This window comes from Anopheles stephensi, chromosome 2 (genome assembly GCF_013141755.1).
Source record: "Anopheles stephensi strain Indian chromosome 2, UCI_ANSTEP_V1.0, whole genome shotgun sequence".
NCBI classification, from domain to species: domain Eukaryota; kingdom Metazoa; phylum Arthropoda; class Insecta; order Diptera; family Culicidae; genus Anopheles; species Anopheles stephensi.
Genome location: NC_050202.1, coordinates 65159173 through 65173489, shown reverse-complemented (window position 1 = coordinate 65173489; position 14317 = coordinate 65159173). Strand labels below are relative to the sequence as shown.

General features: G+C 44.1%; 2 protein-coding genes across 13 annotated transcripts in view; both read right to left on the bottom strand.

Annotated features, from left to right (window-relative positions):
- The window catches only part of LOC118502355 (serine/threonine-protein kinase ste20), a 44425-nt gene extending 33007 nt beyond the window's left edge, over positions 1–11418 (bottom strand). The window contains exons 1-6 of one of the 12 annotated variants that reach the window (XM_036034551.1): positions 11124–11410; positions 9746–10015; positions 5395–5461; positions 5196–5281; positions 4345–4978; positions 3982–4136 (exon numbers count right to left, since the gene is read on the bottom strand). In XM_036034551.1, coding sequence (XP_035890444.1) covers positions 3982–4136; positions 4345–4504 — 315 coding nt within the window. In that variant the 5' untranslated portion in view covers positions 4505–4978; positions 5196–5281; positions 5395–5461; positions 9746–10015; positions 11124–11410. Of the gene's footprint in view, positions 1–3981; positions 4137–4344; positions 5282–5394; positions 5462–9745; positions 10016–10421; positions 10447–10627; positions 10650–10743; positions 10769–10966; positions 10992–11123 lie in introns of those variants that run through there. The other 11 variants (XM_036034543.1, XM_036034553.1, XM_036034544.1 and 8 more) reach the window with 11 other exon arrangements.
- A 712-nt stretch (positions 11419–12130) lies between these two features.
- LOC118502360 (GILT-like protein 1) lies at positions 12131–14195 on the bottom strand. The gene is made up of 5 exons (XM_036034577.1): positions 13836–14195; positions 13629–13760; positions 12673–12834; positions 12459–12599; positions 12131–12378 (listed from the first exon to the last, which is right to left on the bottom strand). The coding sequence occupies exons 1-5, from the start codon at positions 13893–13895 to the stop codon at positions 12289–12291; spliced, it is 585 nt and encodes a 194-aa protein (XP_035890470.1). The 5' UTR covers positions 13896–14195; the 3' UTR covers positions 12131–12288.
- Between the last annotated feature and the right edge of the window lie 122 nt (positions 14196–14317).

Sequence of the window (14317 nt, the reverse complement as noted above, 5' to 3'; positions counted from 1 at the left end):
TTGCGCATTCATTTCCTGGCACGACCCAACGCTTCCTTTCGGGAAGGACGCAGTAAAACGAGACCTTGAAAAAAGGATGCCGAATGGGTCGAAAGGGAAAACAGTCTCGTAAGGATTATGATTGGAATTTCAATTAATTACACACAACACTGAATTTGAATGCGTCACAGCGACGAAAGCGATCTGCGTTGAATGAATGAATCTATGCGTTAATTAGTGTTTCGTGTTTGTTGTAAGTTAACGTTTTGCTACAATGTTTGAAGATGGCAATTAATAAGCATTCCAGTTGTTTATTCTTTGTAACATAAATAAATACCAGTTTTACATGTTAAAGGCAGCCTAATCACAGCCACACCTCGAAGAGCCGTTAGTGACTTTAATGTCCTGTCATTGCATCGTGTTGTGCTACATCCGCTTTAAATTAAAACAGCAGAGCAGCCCTCACACACACGCCTTTGGACGATGTTAAACGCTCGTTCAAGGTTCTAACAGTTTGCACAACTCCATGACCGGAATGGACTTTACAGTCAAATTCCCTGCGTACCTGCTATTCCGATCGCATTCCTAGCAGTTGAAGGAGGGGGCTGATGCCGGAAAGTATCTGCTTAGCAAACAACTTAATTAGCGCCTAAAACTGCATCACGTTTTGCAACCGGGACTGACTGGTTAAATGACCACTTTGGTTGCAACGACATTCACCGCACCAAAGTTGACTCCCAAGGGTGCACCGATTTCGATGCAATCACGATGTGCATACGGACGCTTGCCACCAACCACCCCCGAGAGCACGTCAACGATGGTAATAGTTTACCTACTCACATGTTGCGCTGGAAACATGGGACCGAGAGATCGTAGGATTTCGGCACAGCACTTTCAACTCCCTGCGGCACAAGTTTGGGAAGGGGGGTTTGCAAACAGAAATTGAAAAGCATTCAGAACCAGATACACTGTTGGGTTGAATTGGTTCGGCTAGGATATGAAATTGTTATGAGCAACTCAACGGCTCACTTGTCGTTGTACGTTTGGACAGTTTGCAATTGCACATTAGGGTGCGATTCTCGGTCGAGAATAAGGAACCGCAACACGTGGTAGTGATCGTTTAGGATTGCTATAAAAAGAGCTTCGTATTTTATAGTAAAGATTGGGACATTCGCTAAAAAAAACTTGGAACATGCATAATTAAAGCATTGCATTTTGTACTATCTTCCTAAACAGTTACACTGTTTTATATATTTATGGTATGAAAAAACTCTGTTAAAGCTCTATGAGTGTGCAATAAAGCGTAAAAAACGTATACAAACTCAGTCCGATATCGATCAGCGAATGATACACCACATAACCAAATCATGCCACCTAAACAAACATTCCGCCCGTCCGTGCTCCGGGAAAAGTTGGCAGCAGTCGAATGTAGGTGGGAAAATAGTTTACAATCGCATTATATACTCTTGCGAAAGGTAAATTCCACCTACATTCCAATTTGAAGGAAAAAAAACACACTCAACAACAAAAAAATCAAAAGAAACACAACTGCAGCACGGTACTTGTAGGAGACACAACAAACCGACCTAAAGCATTCAGCTGCCAACCATTGCGGGAGGTTCTGGCCGTTGTTGCTTGTGCCTGTGGTAGTTGGAAACAGGGGTTTAAAGGGAGCGGTGATCGCAAAATGGTTGTGTTTGTGGGGGTGGTGAATGCAAATCTTGCTCCAGTTTCAGTCGGTCACCGATTCGTAGCTGATCGGAGGAAGCCAACATCTGTTGGCAGCTGCTGCTGCCATAATTAGTTACCAAAGAGTATTGCAACTGCAATTTTGAGTTTTGCTGGAACTAAGGGTTCCCCCCAATGGGCAAGATTAGATACGGTCATTAGAGAAGAGGAATGAAACGGGATCGGTGCAATATGACGTATCCAAAGGTTTTAAAAAGTTATCGTGAAACTAGTTTATTTTTTTTATGTTAAAACCCAGACAACATATCTTTCGTAGTTGAATTCCTTGAACTTCAACTGACTACTCCAAAAACGAGTATTTCGATAGACAAATGCCACCGAAACATCAATTCGGGGTAAGGACTATCAATCAGCATCAGCGAACCATCGTCGGAATGCATGGTAATTTAATGCGCTGATGGCAATTTTATTATCCACCATCAATCGAATCGCAGTTCATTATCCGACAACTGCCGAAGTGTCACGTTCAGTGGAATTGGGTTGATCCGATGCAACATTGCCAATTGCCACAAGAGCTCGTATCGTGATCAACCGAGGAGTGGAACGTTTATTTTGTCATCCTTTTTTGATGATTTGTAAAAACATTCGACGATTGCCGACAAATTCTTGCGTGTACCAGTTTTCTTAGCTATTTCTGGAGATATGCAGAATGTTAAAACAACAACAATTTACAAGCGTGCCGTCGTGGCAGTAAAATGCAGCTTTGGAGCCAACATTGGAAAAAAAAAATCGTGATAAATCAATCGACTCTGTGTTGTGCGGGGCCTACACAGCTGTAGTGTACAGCCCACGATTTTCAACTCAAATTGAAGAGAAAAAATGTAGTTTTGCAACAGTTTTAGGACACTGTCACTAATGCAGATAGCTTAACGATACTTCAAATTCTTTCAAGCAGTACAATGAAGTAAGATCATCGCTATGTTGCCACTAACTTAACAGTCTCTGAGTCTAGTATTTAGACTAACAAAGTGATGTAGCGAATTTAGCTGGTATCCCCCATTCTTTCTTTTCTTCGCCACCTTGGAATGGGATAGATTAAAGTTCAAATAAAAGAACGCATATAAAGAATCGCATAGGAACGAGATCGAAATCCTATTTTGGATCGTAAAATGGGATTACACGCAGCAGAAAATTTTGTACGCTGCGATGATTCTTTGCAAACAAGAGCAAAACTGCCATAGCACTACCAAAATTGGCCACAAACGTATGATCATTTTCAATTTATTCGTTGCGCGAAGTGAAAGATCGAACAGCGACATTATGAACATGTAGAAAAAGGGAAGGGAACGATATTTACTATCCGACCACCCAACACAAAACGGTCATAAATCGTTACGGCGTGACGTGACGCACGTTCGGCAAACGAGATAAATGCGCCAAAATAAGCGGATACTTTAGCAAAAAAAAAAGAAACACACGCGCGTCTGTAGACCTATCAGTCCTTCGTCATAAAGAAAGCGCCAGCGTCAATATAGCAGCAGCAGCAAAAAATGTATGGCTGGAGCAAAATAGCGAAATATAATAGCTTTAGCAAAAAACAAAACTTATCGCGCCACTTGGCTCTTTTCTCCCTTCCATAGCGTCCACAACCGTTAACTAATCGTGCTTCAAGGGTTCGATTTGGAGGCCACCCGGTCCGGTAGCGCCGTGGACGCCGGATTTTGGCAGTGTGGAAAATATTTCACCGAAAAATTTGGCCCATTGCGAAAGAAAGTGAAAGTGAAGTTCCGGCCAGCACGGAAACTAAAAAGACATTTAAATAAACACCGAAAAACGGGACAAGTCTCGTTGCTGAGAGGTGCACGGTTTGCGTTGGTATTCCGGCAGTTCGTGTGTGATTGGTTGAGCATGAGGAGGGTTTGATTGGCAGACGCGTGTCTGTCGGTCTGGAAAATTTGTTTAGCTTGCAGATATATGTATATAAACAATGCGGACCTGTTTCCACACTCATTTCGGGTCCATGATTCTTAACGTACCAACACATATGTAAAGTGCACTCAATCTTTCACAAATGGAGAAATTCAAATTAGATTCCACGCGAACTCACATGAGTTTTTTGCGTTGTTTACCTGAGTGTTTTTTTGTTTGTATGTTTGGGGATATAATTTTGCGGAGAAGCTATCACCCGTTAGCATTAAACCTTGCCTTGCGTTTCGATCCGTCCGGCCAACTTTCCGTCCAAGGCTGAGGTCAAATTTAAAGCCAACCCAAAAAGTGTACCGGCGCGTTTCGGTTTGCTTCTATCACACTTACCGTAAATTCTCCGGTCACCGCATCGAACCCTACGTGAACGGTATGTTCAAAGTTGGTCGGATAGGATATATTCGGTTTGGAATCGTTGTGGGACGCCTTCGAAACTTTAATTTTATTCTTGAGCGTTTTCTTCTTGCGATCGGCATCTTCCGGTTCTGCAGGGGTAGAAGAGATAAAAAGCAACGATCAGCGATTAGCTTACTGGCAGAGTAATGGTTAGGATGTGTTATCTTAAATTAGAAGAAAAACTCATTCCTACATAGTTCTTTTTTTTAACTGATCCGTATAGGACCAGACCTACTTTAGGACTTTTTGGACAGTTAAATACTTCTTAGTTTCAACTGTTTAATTGCATTTGCTTACCTTTTGGCAACGGTTTCATATCCACCGGAGCAACACCATCGATTCGATCGACAACTCCAGAGCCGCCCCCTACGCCACCGCCGACCCCACCTCCGCCACCACCTCGATTGCTCGTCAACCGGACGGGTGGTGCCGGTGGTTTATCCTCTTCGCTGGACATGATGATGTTCCGTTGGTCGATGCTCTGGGACGCTTCGAAATGTTCCCGGTATGGGTGAAGAATAAGGATGCAGGCAGCGGCTTATGGTATTTTTTTCTTCTTCTTTATATGAAAGTAAACTCCTTTTATCCAAACCTTAGTTGCGCAGGGGTCGTGATTTTTCTCTTTGATTTGGTTTTGCTCGGATAAAATTGATTTCTTTTACAACTTTTTTTTTTCTTTTGTACACTCTTAATACTTTTTCATGATTTTACGCAACACAAGCTCGGCCACGACACATACATTTGCTCGGGGGAACTTATTATTTCCCATCTAAATGCAGAACGGAAGTGGAACACTTAAAACGCAACCGACCATTCACTTTATATACACACATTCACACACGCAAATTGACGCAAATCGTGGACACATTTAAAACCGCCACAGCTCAACCGATAAACTTGTCACACTTTTGGGCTTACTACAACGATGAGGCTGAGAGGTAATGGCGCACAGTGCGGTATCGAACGGAGAACACCGGGGAGATAAATAAATAGTAAATAAAATAACGCAAAACAAATGCCGTGCCAGGGCACACACACACACGTCCACGGACACAACACACACACGCACAAACTTTACTGCGCCATCAAGGATTCAAGGACTATATCCTTTGCTGACAAACACGTTTACATTGCACTGGCACACTCACGCGTTTGGTGATAATTAGCGATGAAGATCGAGATCGAGGGACGTAGGACGTGTTTCAGCTAATGTAACTTCCAAGATTTAAACCACCTAAGAAGGAAATGCAAATATTACAATCACTTAAAGAATAAATACGTACTAAGCAATCAATAAGATTTTCATTTGTTGGGTCAATGTATGCCAGTAGGAGCGGACAAATTTACTGAAATCATGGAGAACAATGTCTTCAACGGTTTCCCTCTTTTTTGGACAATTTTCGAAACGTGTTTGCTGGAAAGAAAAATGCAAAAAATGTAACAATTAGTCAAATGCGTATTGTGTGAACATTTAGTATATTTCTGGCAAGTAATAAATCGATATTATTGCTTATTATTTTCAATTGAAAAAGAGACCCCCCATTAACCATCGCGCGTACGTACTCAAACTTAAAATAACTCTAGCACTAGACCATTAAATCAATCACAGCATAAAGTGCAATCCAATTTGCTCCCCGTTCGATGGATTATTACTTGAAGCAACGCCAGCAGCCGCCACACAGTACTGGCGAAAAACACAGAAGCGGAAAGAATTTTGCGTTGATCCGCGTATAGATTTTCCCTCTAATCCGTTCCTAACTTCACCACCGACAGGGTGGGTATGCCTATGCTCTCGTCTCTCTTTTCCTTTCTGTTCCACTGTTGCTTCACAAAGCACCAAAAGCACATCGCCCAACTCAGCAAGGCTGGAACATTCCTTCCGGTGGATGTACTGTCTTTCTTTTTGTTTCTTTCTGCTGCTTCCTTCACTTTCTTAATATTTCCGAAACAAGACACAGCCAAACGGCAACCACACTTAGCGTGTCTCCATCAAAAATGGAGGTAATATTATTAGCGAACCATTTCTGGAACGAGACGCTATGACAACCCCGTATCTGTCGTGTCCTTCCCTCGCTCGGGCATCCGGTGGGTAGCGAAACGGAAAAGATCGTCTGCTTGTGACCGTTTGCAGTCGCAGCTCGGAAAGAATAGTGAAGAGTCACGAAAAAGGTTCTCCAGACCAGACCAAAGTTGGGAGTCGGGCGTCCAAGCTAATAGGCCTGGGGTGAGACGGGTGACCGATCGATTCGAGCTATCTCACGTATAAATTCTTCTTTTTTAGACAATTCGCGACCGCAGGGGATGGGAGTTCTGTACGTGCGTTAGGTTTTAGTTTCCGGTCTATGAAAGTCGTTTGGCGCGTTGACACTGCTACGGACAGGCCGGTATAATTTGAAGTGATTGTCACACACAGTGAACGCGTTTGTATGGCTGTTTCAACAATCAATCTGTGAGTGTAAGACATATACATACACCACAAATGATAACTTTTATAGTGAAACTACCACCAGAAATCTTGTACTGCTGAATCTTCTAAGACAATGCTGTAAGACTCTATAAGGCAGATCAAAAACCCACTTTCGCTTCGTCTCAATTTTACCTTCACCAATTTGTGACAGGTTCAATTTTTCATCCAACAATGCCGGTGTGTATTGAACGGGGTGAGCGTCCCGCACAGTCATCGGTTGGCAAAGATAACATAACTCATTACATACGATCGATCTTCCCTTTCATCGATATTATCTAACAAGCGAAACGAATCGCTTTTAGTTCATGTTGCAGGTCAGGAAATACAAACCGGCCAAGATATTTGTCATCGAGCACTGGTGGCTGGTTGTGTTTTTCTTGTCAACAATCTCACAATCTCTTTTTATTGCCAGTCCTTGCAAAATACTGCAGTCGATAGACGGAACGATCGAATGACGAATGGGGTGAGGTTGTGTGGTGAGAGAGCTGTAGGATAAGCGATTTGATAGACTTGACACGAGAATGAGGTATTGAAGGAAATGAAAGGATTTGAAGGGTGAAATTCTAAACAATAGTTGTGTTTTAAATTATCAAAAGAGGTTATCAAACCTCTTTTTAATATATAGGTTATTTAATAGTAAACTGTATTAAATTTCTTCGCAAAATCGTAAAATCAACATCTTCAGCATCTTCGACTATTTGGAGATTTTATTATTCAAAGATTCAAGGACACCGACCGGTTACTGGCTAATGAGCGCCGTTTCATTAACCTCCGCGTCTGATTACCGGAGGCTACGGGTGAAAAATGGTCCCCCATCCAATCGTGCTCAACAGTGAGGATGAAATGGTAAAAGTTCGTAAATCCAGACAAAAATCGATTCGACTGAACTGTTCGTCCTAGTTCAGTGTCTTTTCTCCAAATGAAAACCATCGCCGGTGGTAGAGAACATTTTCTCTCTAGCTTCTTCCCAATTGCCTTTTCTTCTTCTCTGTAGGGATATTGTTCTCGGGTGGCATTTGAACATATCCAAGCGTCTTGATTCTAGTGCACATAAGTATAAGGGCGCAAGGAAATGTCAAACTAAAAAAAAACAGAACTTCTCCCATTGTCACTCCATGAGCATCCGGTTTTTTTTTATACTACAACGACCCTAATCAACGGCGTCTTGCGGAGCCGACGGACACGGACGAGCCAAAGTCAACGGCCTACGAAAGACAAGAAGGACGGCGCGGCTCCTGTTACGATAGTTTCGATTGGTGTACGAAAATTGAAAAGTCCGCACCCGATGGTGCCAGCCTGGGTGACCTAAATGGCTGCGTGTACATCAAGGAAGGTAATGCTTCTGTCTGCTTGGGGCATTTTTCTCTCGCTCGCTGCAGATTTGGAGCTCATTCCGTACGCAGCATGAACAATTCCAGCGGAGGATAATTTATTCTTGGATAATTCGATACCATGGTAGCCGGATGAGACACGTGGCGCAGACTTTGAAAGACACGCATACTATTTGGTGTGACCTATGAGCCTGTACGCATTTCTGTGTGTCTTAGCAATGCAAAATGCTTCATAAAATCTGTATTATATCAAGAGCAAACAGAAAAATCCAAGGACAAATTTGAAACCTTTGACGGGTGAGTCAAACCGTTTACCCATTATCTTCGCGAATTCCTGATAAGAAAATGAAATGGCCCAACGCCTTTCTCGTTCCGTGCTGCCTCATACTACAAGCTCTTGCCTAAGCTGATAACTCTTGTGAATTTTGCTCGCCTTTCCCTCCATTAGCTTCAGGTAATACAACGCGCCCCTGCTATGAAGATGATAATAGTAAGCCTTCTCCACAATCAGTTCGTAAGGCGGAGAAAATGAAATACGTCACCGTGACACACTTGGGCGCGGTGGGTTGCAAAAATAAAAGCTAGTATAATCAGAACGGAGAAGGAATCTCGCTCACGCTCAAGTGCTTACGGTGAGGGACGAATGTGTGTCATAAGCAATAGCATCATCAACAGACAAGTACAGACAATAATGCATGCGCCACGATTTTCCATCACGAAATTGCCTACCACAGTCTCGTCCAAGTAACCGAAAAACCACCACCAACCTTGGTATCTGGTAGAACACACTAGACGACTTTGAACACTAATTTCATCAAGACAAAGTGCATGCCAGGCAGGGCATTTGAGTTTACTAGAAACCAGTGCAAAGAGAGATCATCATCCCCATCATCATCATCATCGTGGTCTTCTGATTGAGCGTGTGGTGTACGGTGACAAGATGCTCTCAAGCCATACGCCGAAAAGCTGCGCGTCCAAACCCGCTAAGCTAAAATATGATTTTCTCTGTGAATGACGCTGCATCAAAGAACGTGGCGCAGACCGAGCCCCAACCGTGAAATGCATTGGGATCATCTGCCGGAGGAGCGCACCAACGTTCGAGACGTCGAAGTGGAAGACGATATGTGTCCGTGTGTGTGTATTCGAACGCGGTGAAGCACTTAAGAGATATATTTATATTTATAAGAAGACGCTTGTTTTCTTTACATCGTTCGCACCCTCGATCTCACGCCGGTTGCATACACCGTACGGAGCTCGCCACCGTACGGAGCGCACTCGCCCGCGCTTTTTCACCGGGCGGTTTAATTTTATTATTTCTTTTCCGTCTATTTTGGATGTGCCCAAAGCCGTTTCGGGGTTTGGCAGGGGGACACCGACACGAAACGTGAAGCATGGAGAATGATGGATGTTTGCAATGGAATTGCGTCTGCACGCGGTTCGTTACGAGGTAGCGCCACTACCATAGGCCTATACGGTGGTAGGCCATTGATTCCTAGTTTAGAAACGGGACTTTACGTCGGAAGCGAATTTCACATTCCGAGTACGGTTTGTGCCTTTGTACGACGATTGCTAAGGAGCGCTGCATCAAATGCACTTCGATGCTGGGAAGTGCATATGCATGAAGTTCAACGTGGATTTTGCTTAATAAGATATCTGCTGAGCGTAATTTTTAAAATTCCTTTCCCCAAATATTCCCTAAATTTTCCTCCTAATTTAAGCTATGCATTCATTTCTTCAGAATTATTTTACTTCTCGGTGGGTTTTTTTTCCATCTGGACTACATTTTAGCACTGAAGTGTTCATAGAGCCATTGCGTGGCGAACGGACGTGCATCATATCAGCCTGCAAAAAAAATGCAACACACGATGACTCACGCTCTTGTAAAAGACATTACACTTACCTACTATGTTCATGGAGCGACGAACACTGCAACTGAAAAGCAGCCCAGTTGCTATGCAATTTTGCTCTGATGACAGTTTTGTTCCGTGTTTTTTGTCACCTAGACGGTTCGATTACATGCGGCATCTTCATGGTTGGACCATGCTCGGACGATGTTGATTGTTCCTTTGGGAATGGCCCGGGATAATAACGATATGTCGCATGGAAATCACGATGCGCGCACTGAGGCTAAACCCATCAATCTTTTCCTATCTTCATCTAAATGATCACACTAATCAGACGATAAAACAAAGGTTAAGTTCATTATCAGCTCCGTATGCCGGCATTGCAAACAGGAGCTCCTTTTCGCTGCATTCGTTGTAAATTCGCGAGCCAACGGTTGGTGTTAATCCGCCGTTTTTCGCATATTCGCGATAAAAATCACACACCGGCTGAAGAAACGGTTTCGGGATGCACTGGTGGCAAATTTCTTGCGATGCACTTTTGGTATGGTAACGCCGTTGGCAATATTCACACAGGTACACTGGTGTGTATGTACCGACACACACTCGTGCACACCATCGGAGCTGGGAAACTTCCCGCATGTGTTTTTTCTCACTTTTAATGCTTTTTTCTAGAGGGGAAAAGCCACATCATATCGTGGATGCTTTCCGGTGTCCGCTGGGTACACATCTCACCATCGATGCGGTTTTATTTTCCTACGGGAGGTGACTGTCCCATGAGCCACGCCGTTTATTTCTTTAATGCTTTACTGCACCACGGTAGAAACGCGACGGATGATGAGGCACACACAGGGCAACTAAGCCTACCGACCGGATCCGGATTCCGCTCCAAATCGATACCGTTTGCGTGATGGTCGCGACAGTCACACAAACACACATACCCACGCACACACAGTGCTGCACATGCACGCTTGCGCTTGCTGAAATACGCGAAAGAACGGACGGCGAAGAACACTTCGGCAGGGGAGGAGGGGGACACAGGGAGGATAAATCATACGCAAGCCTTCTGCCACCCTTCCGAAGAGGTTCTTCCTTCCAGTCTGTTTCTTATGAATCAATCTGGCTATATTTTCGCCCGTCAAGCAACGTGAAACACTCCAGAACGAAGGGACGAACTATTCTGAACACAATTACACTCCAAAGTCACATCGCACCCGTTGCATCGATTAGAGGATAATACGGGAAACGGGACAAGCTTTCGCGCAATGGGAATCACCTACACACACACACATGGCGTTCGCGATACCGATTCTGATCCTGTTAATGTGACCACGATGCGGGAAAACCATCGAATTCTGTACCACCACTGCCCATACGACAGAAGGTTCTTCCAGCACACACACTGCAATTGTAGTTGGGCTGAGCAATCGTAGTTACCTCGCGCTCCACAAAGACGGCGAACACTCCATTTAGAATTGTACCACCAAGAAGCACTCGGTCGGCTGTCGTCAGGCAAAGGTTTGCTTGGGAGCCGATGGTTTCGGTCGGCCAGAAACACAGAACACCACCCGCGCGAATAACCCGTTCCGATCCGTGTATTTCCGTGCGTAGGAAAGGGGATACCACCTTAGAAAATTAGCACGACACGGTGACTCGATTTTTCTTCGTACGGTGTGCGTTACATTTCACTTCATCTTCATCTTCTTCTTGCTCTTCTTGTTTTGCAAGTGCTTACACAGAACCCTACAACGGTTTCGGAGGTGCGTTTGTGTTGGTGTTGTTTAGCTGTCATGTTTGACGTACGGGTTACCACGATGGTTTCAATGCTTGCGGGAAATGATTCGAGGAAGTTCGGTGATAAACTTATCTTTCGGTGAAATTTAATGATGGAATATGGTTAACAAAAGACAAAGCCTTTTAAACAATCAGTATATGAAGTAACGGGAAGAAAAAACGCTAAAAAATAATAAAGATTCCATCCTTTCGTAAATTACCACAGTTCATACAAGAACGATGCAGATGTCGAATCGATACTCCGACGTCGATTTTAACTTGACCGTTAATGCATTGCAAGTTTTCTTCAACTATGAATAACATATTCTCTAGAGGTGGCGTTATGATTTAACACAAATTTACTATAACTATAAAAAAGTACGCAATTTAGTTCCAAAGTGAAGGGTGACTGGAGAATTTCACCTAGATTACATTGTGGCTTATCATTGCTTAATCATTCCCGTTAGGTTAAGAAAACAACAATCTTCTGATAATTTTTCAGCGGGGCATAAATACGATAACATAATTTACAATGAGTTGTTGTTAATCTTTAGCGACAATGTGTCGAGCCGATAAGCGCTTGATTGTCGTATGTTTTACCCGGTTATGTAAAAGTTCCAGAACGTCGATCGATCATCATGTGCAAACACTAAATAATAGGCCGTTTTATGTTCGTTTTAAACACACTGGCGATTTATTTTTTGTTATTTTAACGCGTCAGGTTTTGTTTTGCAGCAGTTGTTTCTCAGTTTCTTCACAGTCCAATTGACTTCCTTATAGTTAATCACTACTCGTCTGCTCGGTTTTGTACACAGAAATGCGATGGCACTTAACAACCCACACCGGAGAGTCCAGCAAGCTCGCAAATGATGCCGGCAAAGTCCGTCAGCGAGCGATCCTGCAGAGCCTGGTTAAATTGCTGTAAACAAACAAACACACAAAAATGGTCCGTCGTTAATTCAGTCCGATGCCATAAACATCAATTCGCTGCTATCTTACTCCGTTGAATACGATGGTAGGAATGAAGGCGGGGGAGATCAGTTGCGTGCGACGTTCCGCTTCCAGCTGAAGAGCCGTTCCCTGGGTACCTTCGACACATCCTTCGGCCGCATTAAGATTAACTCCCGAACGGAAGGCACACTGCAAATGGTAAACAGTTGAAGCGCGTTCGGGAATGATCTGTCCATTAGCTCCAATAAACCGAACCACTTACCTCCCATCCACGTGGGTCCGCAGTGAAGCTCATCTGGCATCCGACGTAGTTCACCTTAGCCTGCTGGCTTGGCAGCAGACTGAGCACGCACGACTGTACCCGATTTCCTTCGCATTCTGCTGGGCCATGCTGGCAAATGAAGCTCTGGCCGTTGTTGACACTCTGCAAAAGGCAAAAGCATTGAATGGAGTGAATGTTGAGTAATGCGCTAAATTCACACCAAACGTATTGTTTGATGAGATGAATGCGACGGAAGTACTGCTTTCGAAATCGTGGTTGTGTTGAGCGACCGACAAAAGTTGATGTGCTTGTGCTTACAGGTAATTCGCATTGACCTTTATAGTGCGTGAGAAGGCTCGCTGATTGCTCAATGAGAAAAATTAAAAGTGTTGCAATTCTAGCTAATGCAATCGGTCCGGGGGGAAGAATTTAAACACAATGATGCAAGCATATTTTTTTCGAACCTAGCAAAGCTGCTTGCCCCAAACAGTTGATATTTTCTACTCGACTTATGTTATCTGAAAACACTTAAATACATACAGCTGCAAAAGCACAGTTGACCGAGTGACGAACGCTAGCGTGTTAGGACTTGCGAAACAAATCCGGTTTCGTCTATGCCACGAGCGGGCTAGAAATCGAATCTCAAGAACAATCGCTTCACTATGCTAATGCTTTTGGACTGATTCAATTTAAAGTAGACACCCCAACTCTTGATCTACTCTCAAACCGGCAGCTCAAAGAAGCTTGAAACAAAACAGGTTTTTCACGGGGTGAAACTGTCCGGGGTGAACACACACAGCTCTAAGTCACACATATGTGCGTTCCAAATAGCCAAAGAAAAGCTGGCGCGAATAGATCGTTTGTCACCCGAAAGACTGTGCTGTGCTTTTGCCCATTACTTATACAGAATGCAGAGGGACCTTTCGCTTTTCGCAGCACCTATTTACTTCACTTACCTGTGCCTTGCCGAACGGAATGAAGTCAAGGGTGATGGCGTTCAGCAGAGTCGGATTCAATGTCAGGAGCTGATCCTGTACCCAGCGGACACTGTCTGGACAAAGGTGGGCATAGTAAACGTCCACGGTAACCTGCACAAATAAATACGCATCACCATTATTAACACTCGTTTTCTGGTTTTGGGAGCTAATCGGCTAAGAACTTACCGCTTGGGCGTTCACAGCGAATGCCGCCAGAATAAGAATCGCCGCCAAAGATTGCTTCATGGTTGGTAGGAGTGTTGGTAAACTAGAATCACTGTTCACAAAAGCAGGAAAAAGCAACCCTAAACTCTGCCCGTATGCAGCTCCAATCCGTTGCGTTCGAAGGTATCGAGCGGAATGCAGCCAAAACTGGTCGTGCTAAATGGTTTTTTCGCCAGGCGTTTTCCCCCTTCGAAATCGTGAGCGATCAGCGTTTTATTGTGATTAAAGCCGTTTGTCGTTGATCGACCTGTAGCAACACACACAGACTCACCAACGACCACGGTGGAGCGCGAGTGCGTTCTGAGCGGGCTCCGATGCGTGCGCGTAGCATGGTAGTGTGCGTCCCCATAGTGTAGGGCCGGTTTGGTGGGAAGTGGTGGGATGTATGCGTACGCGACGAGGCTTTGCGTGGGCTAGGTCTGTAACAACTGTGCAAGTTTGGG

What these genes read in the sequence shown, in the direction of transcription:
- LOC118502360 (XM_036034577.1), bottom strand. Translation starts at nt 13,895, where the DNA reads ATGAAGCAATCTTTGGCGGCGATTCTTATTCTGGCGGCATTCGCTGTG. An exon ending in TCGCTGTGAACGCCCAAGCG is followed by an intron (nt 13,761 to 13,835) that starts GTAAGTTCTTAG and finishes TTATTTGTGCAG; the next exon opens with GTTACCGTGGACGTTTACTA. An exon ending in TTCCGTTCGGCAAGGCACAG is followed by an intron (nt 12,835 to 13,628) that starts GTAAGTGAAGTA and finishes TGCCTTTTGCAG; the next exon opens with AGTGTCAACAACGGCCAGAG.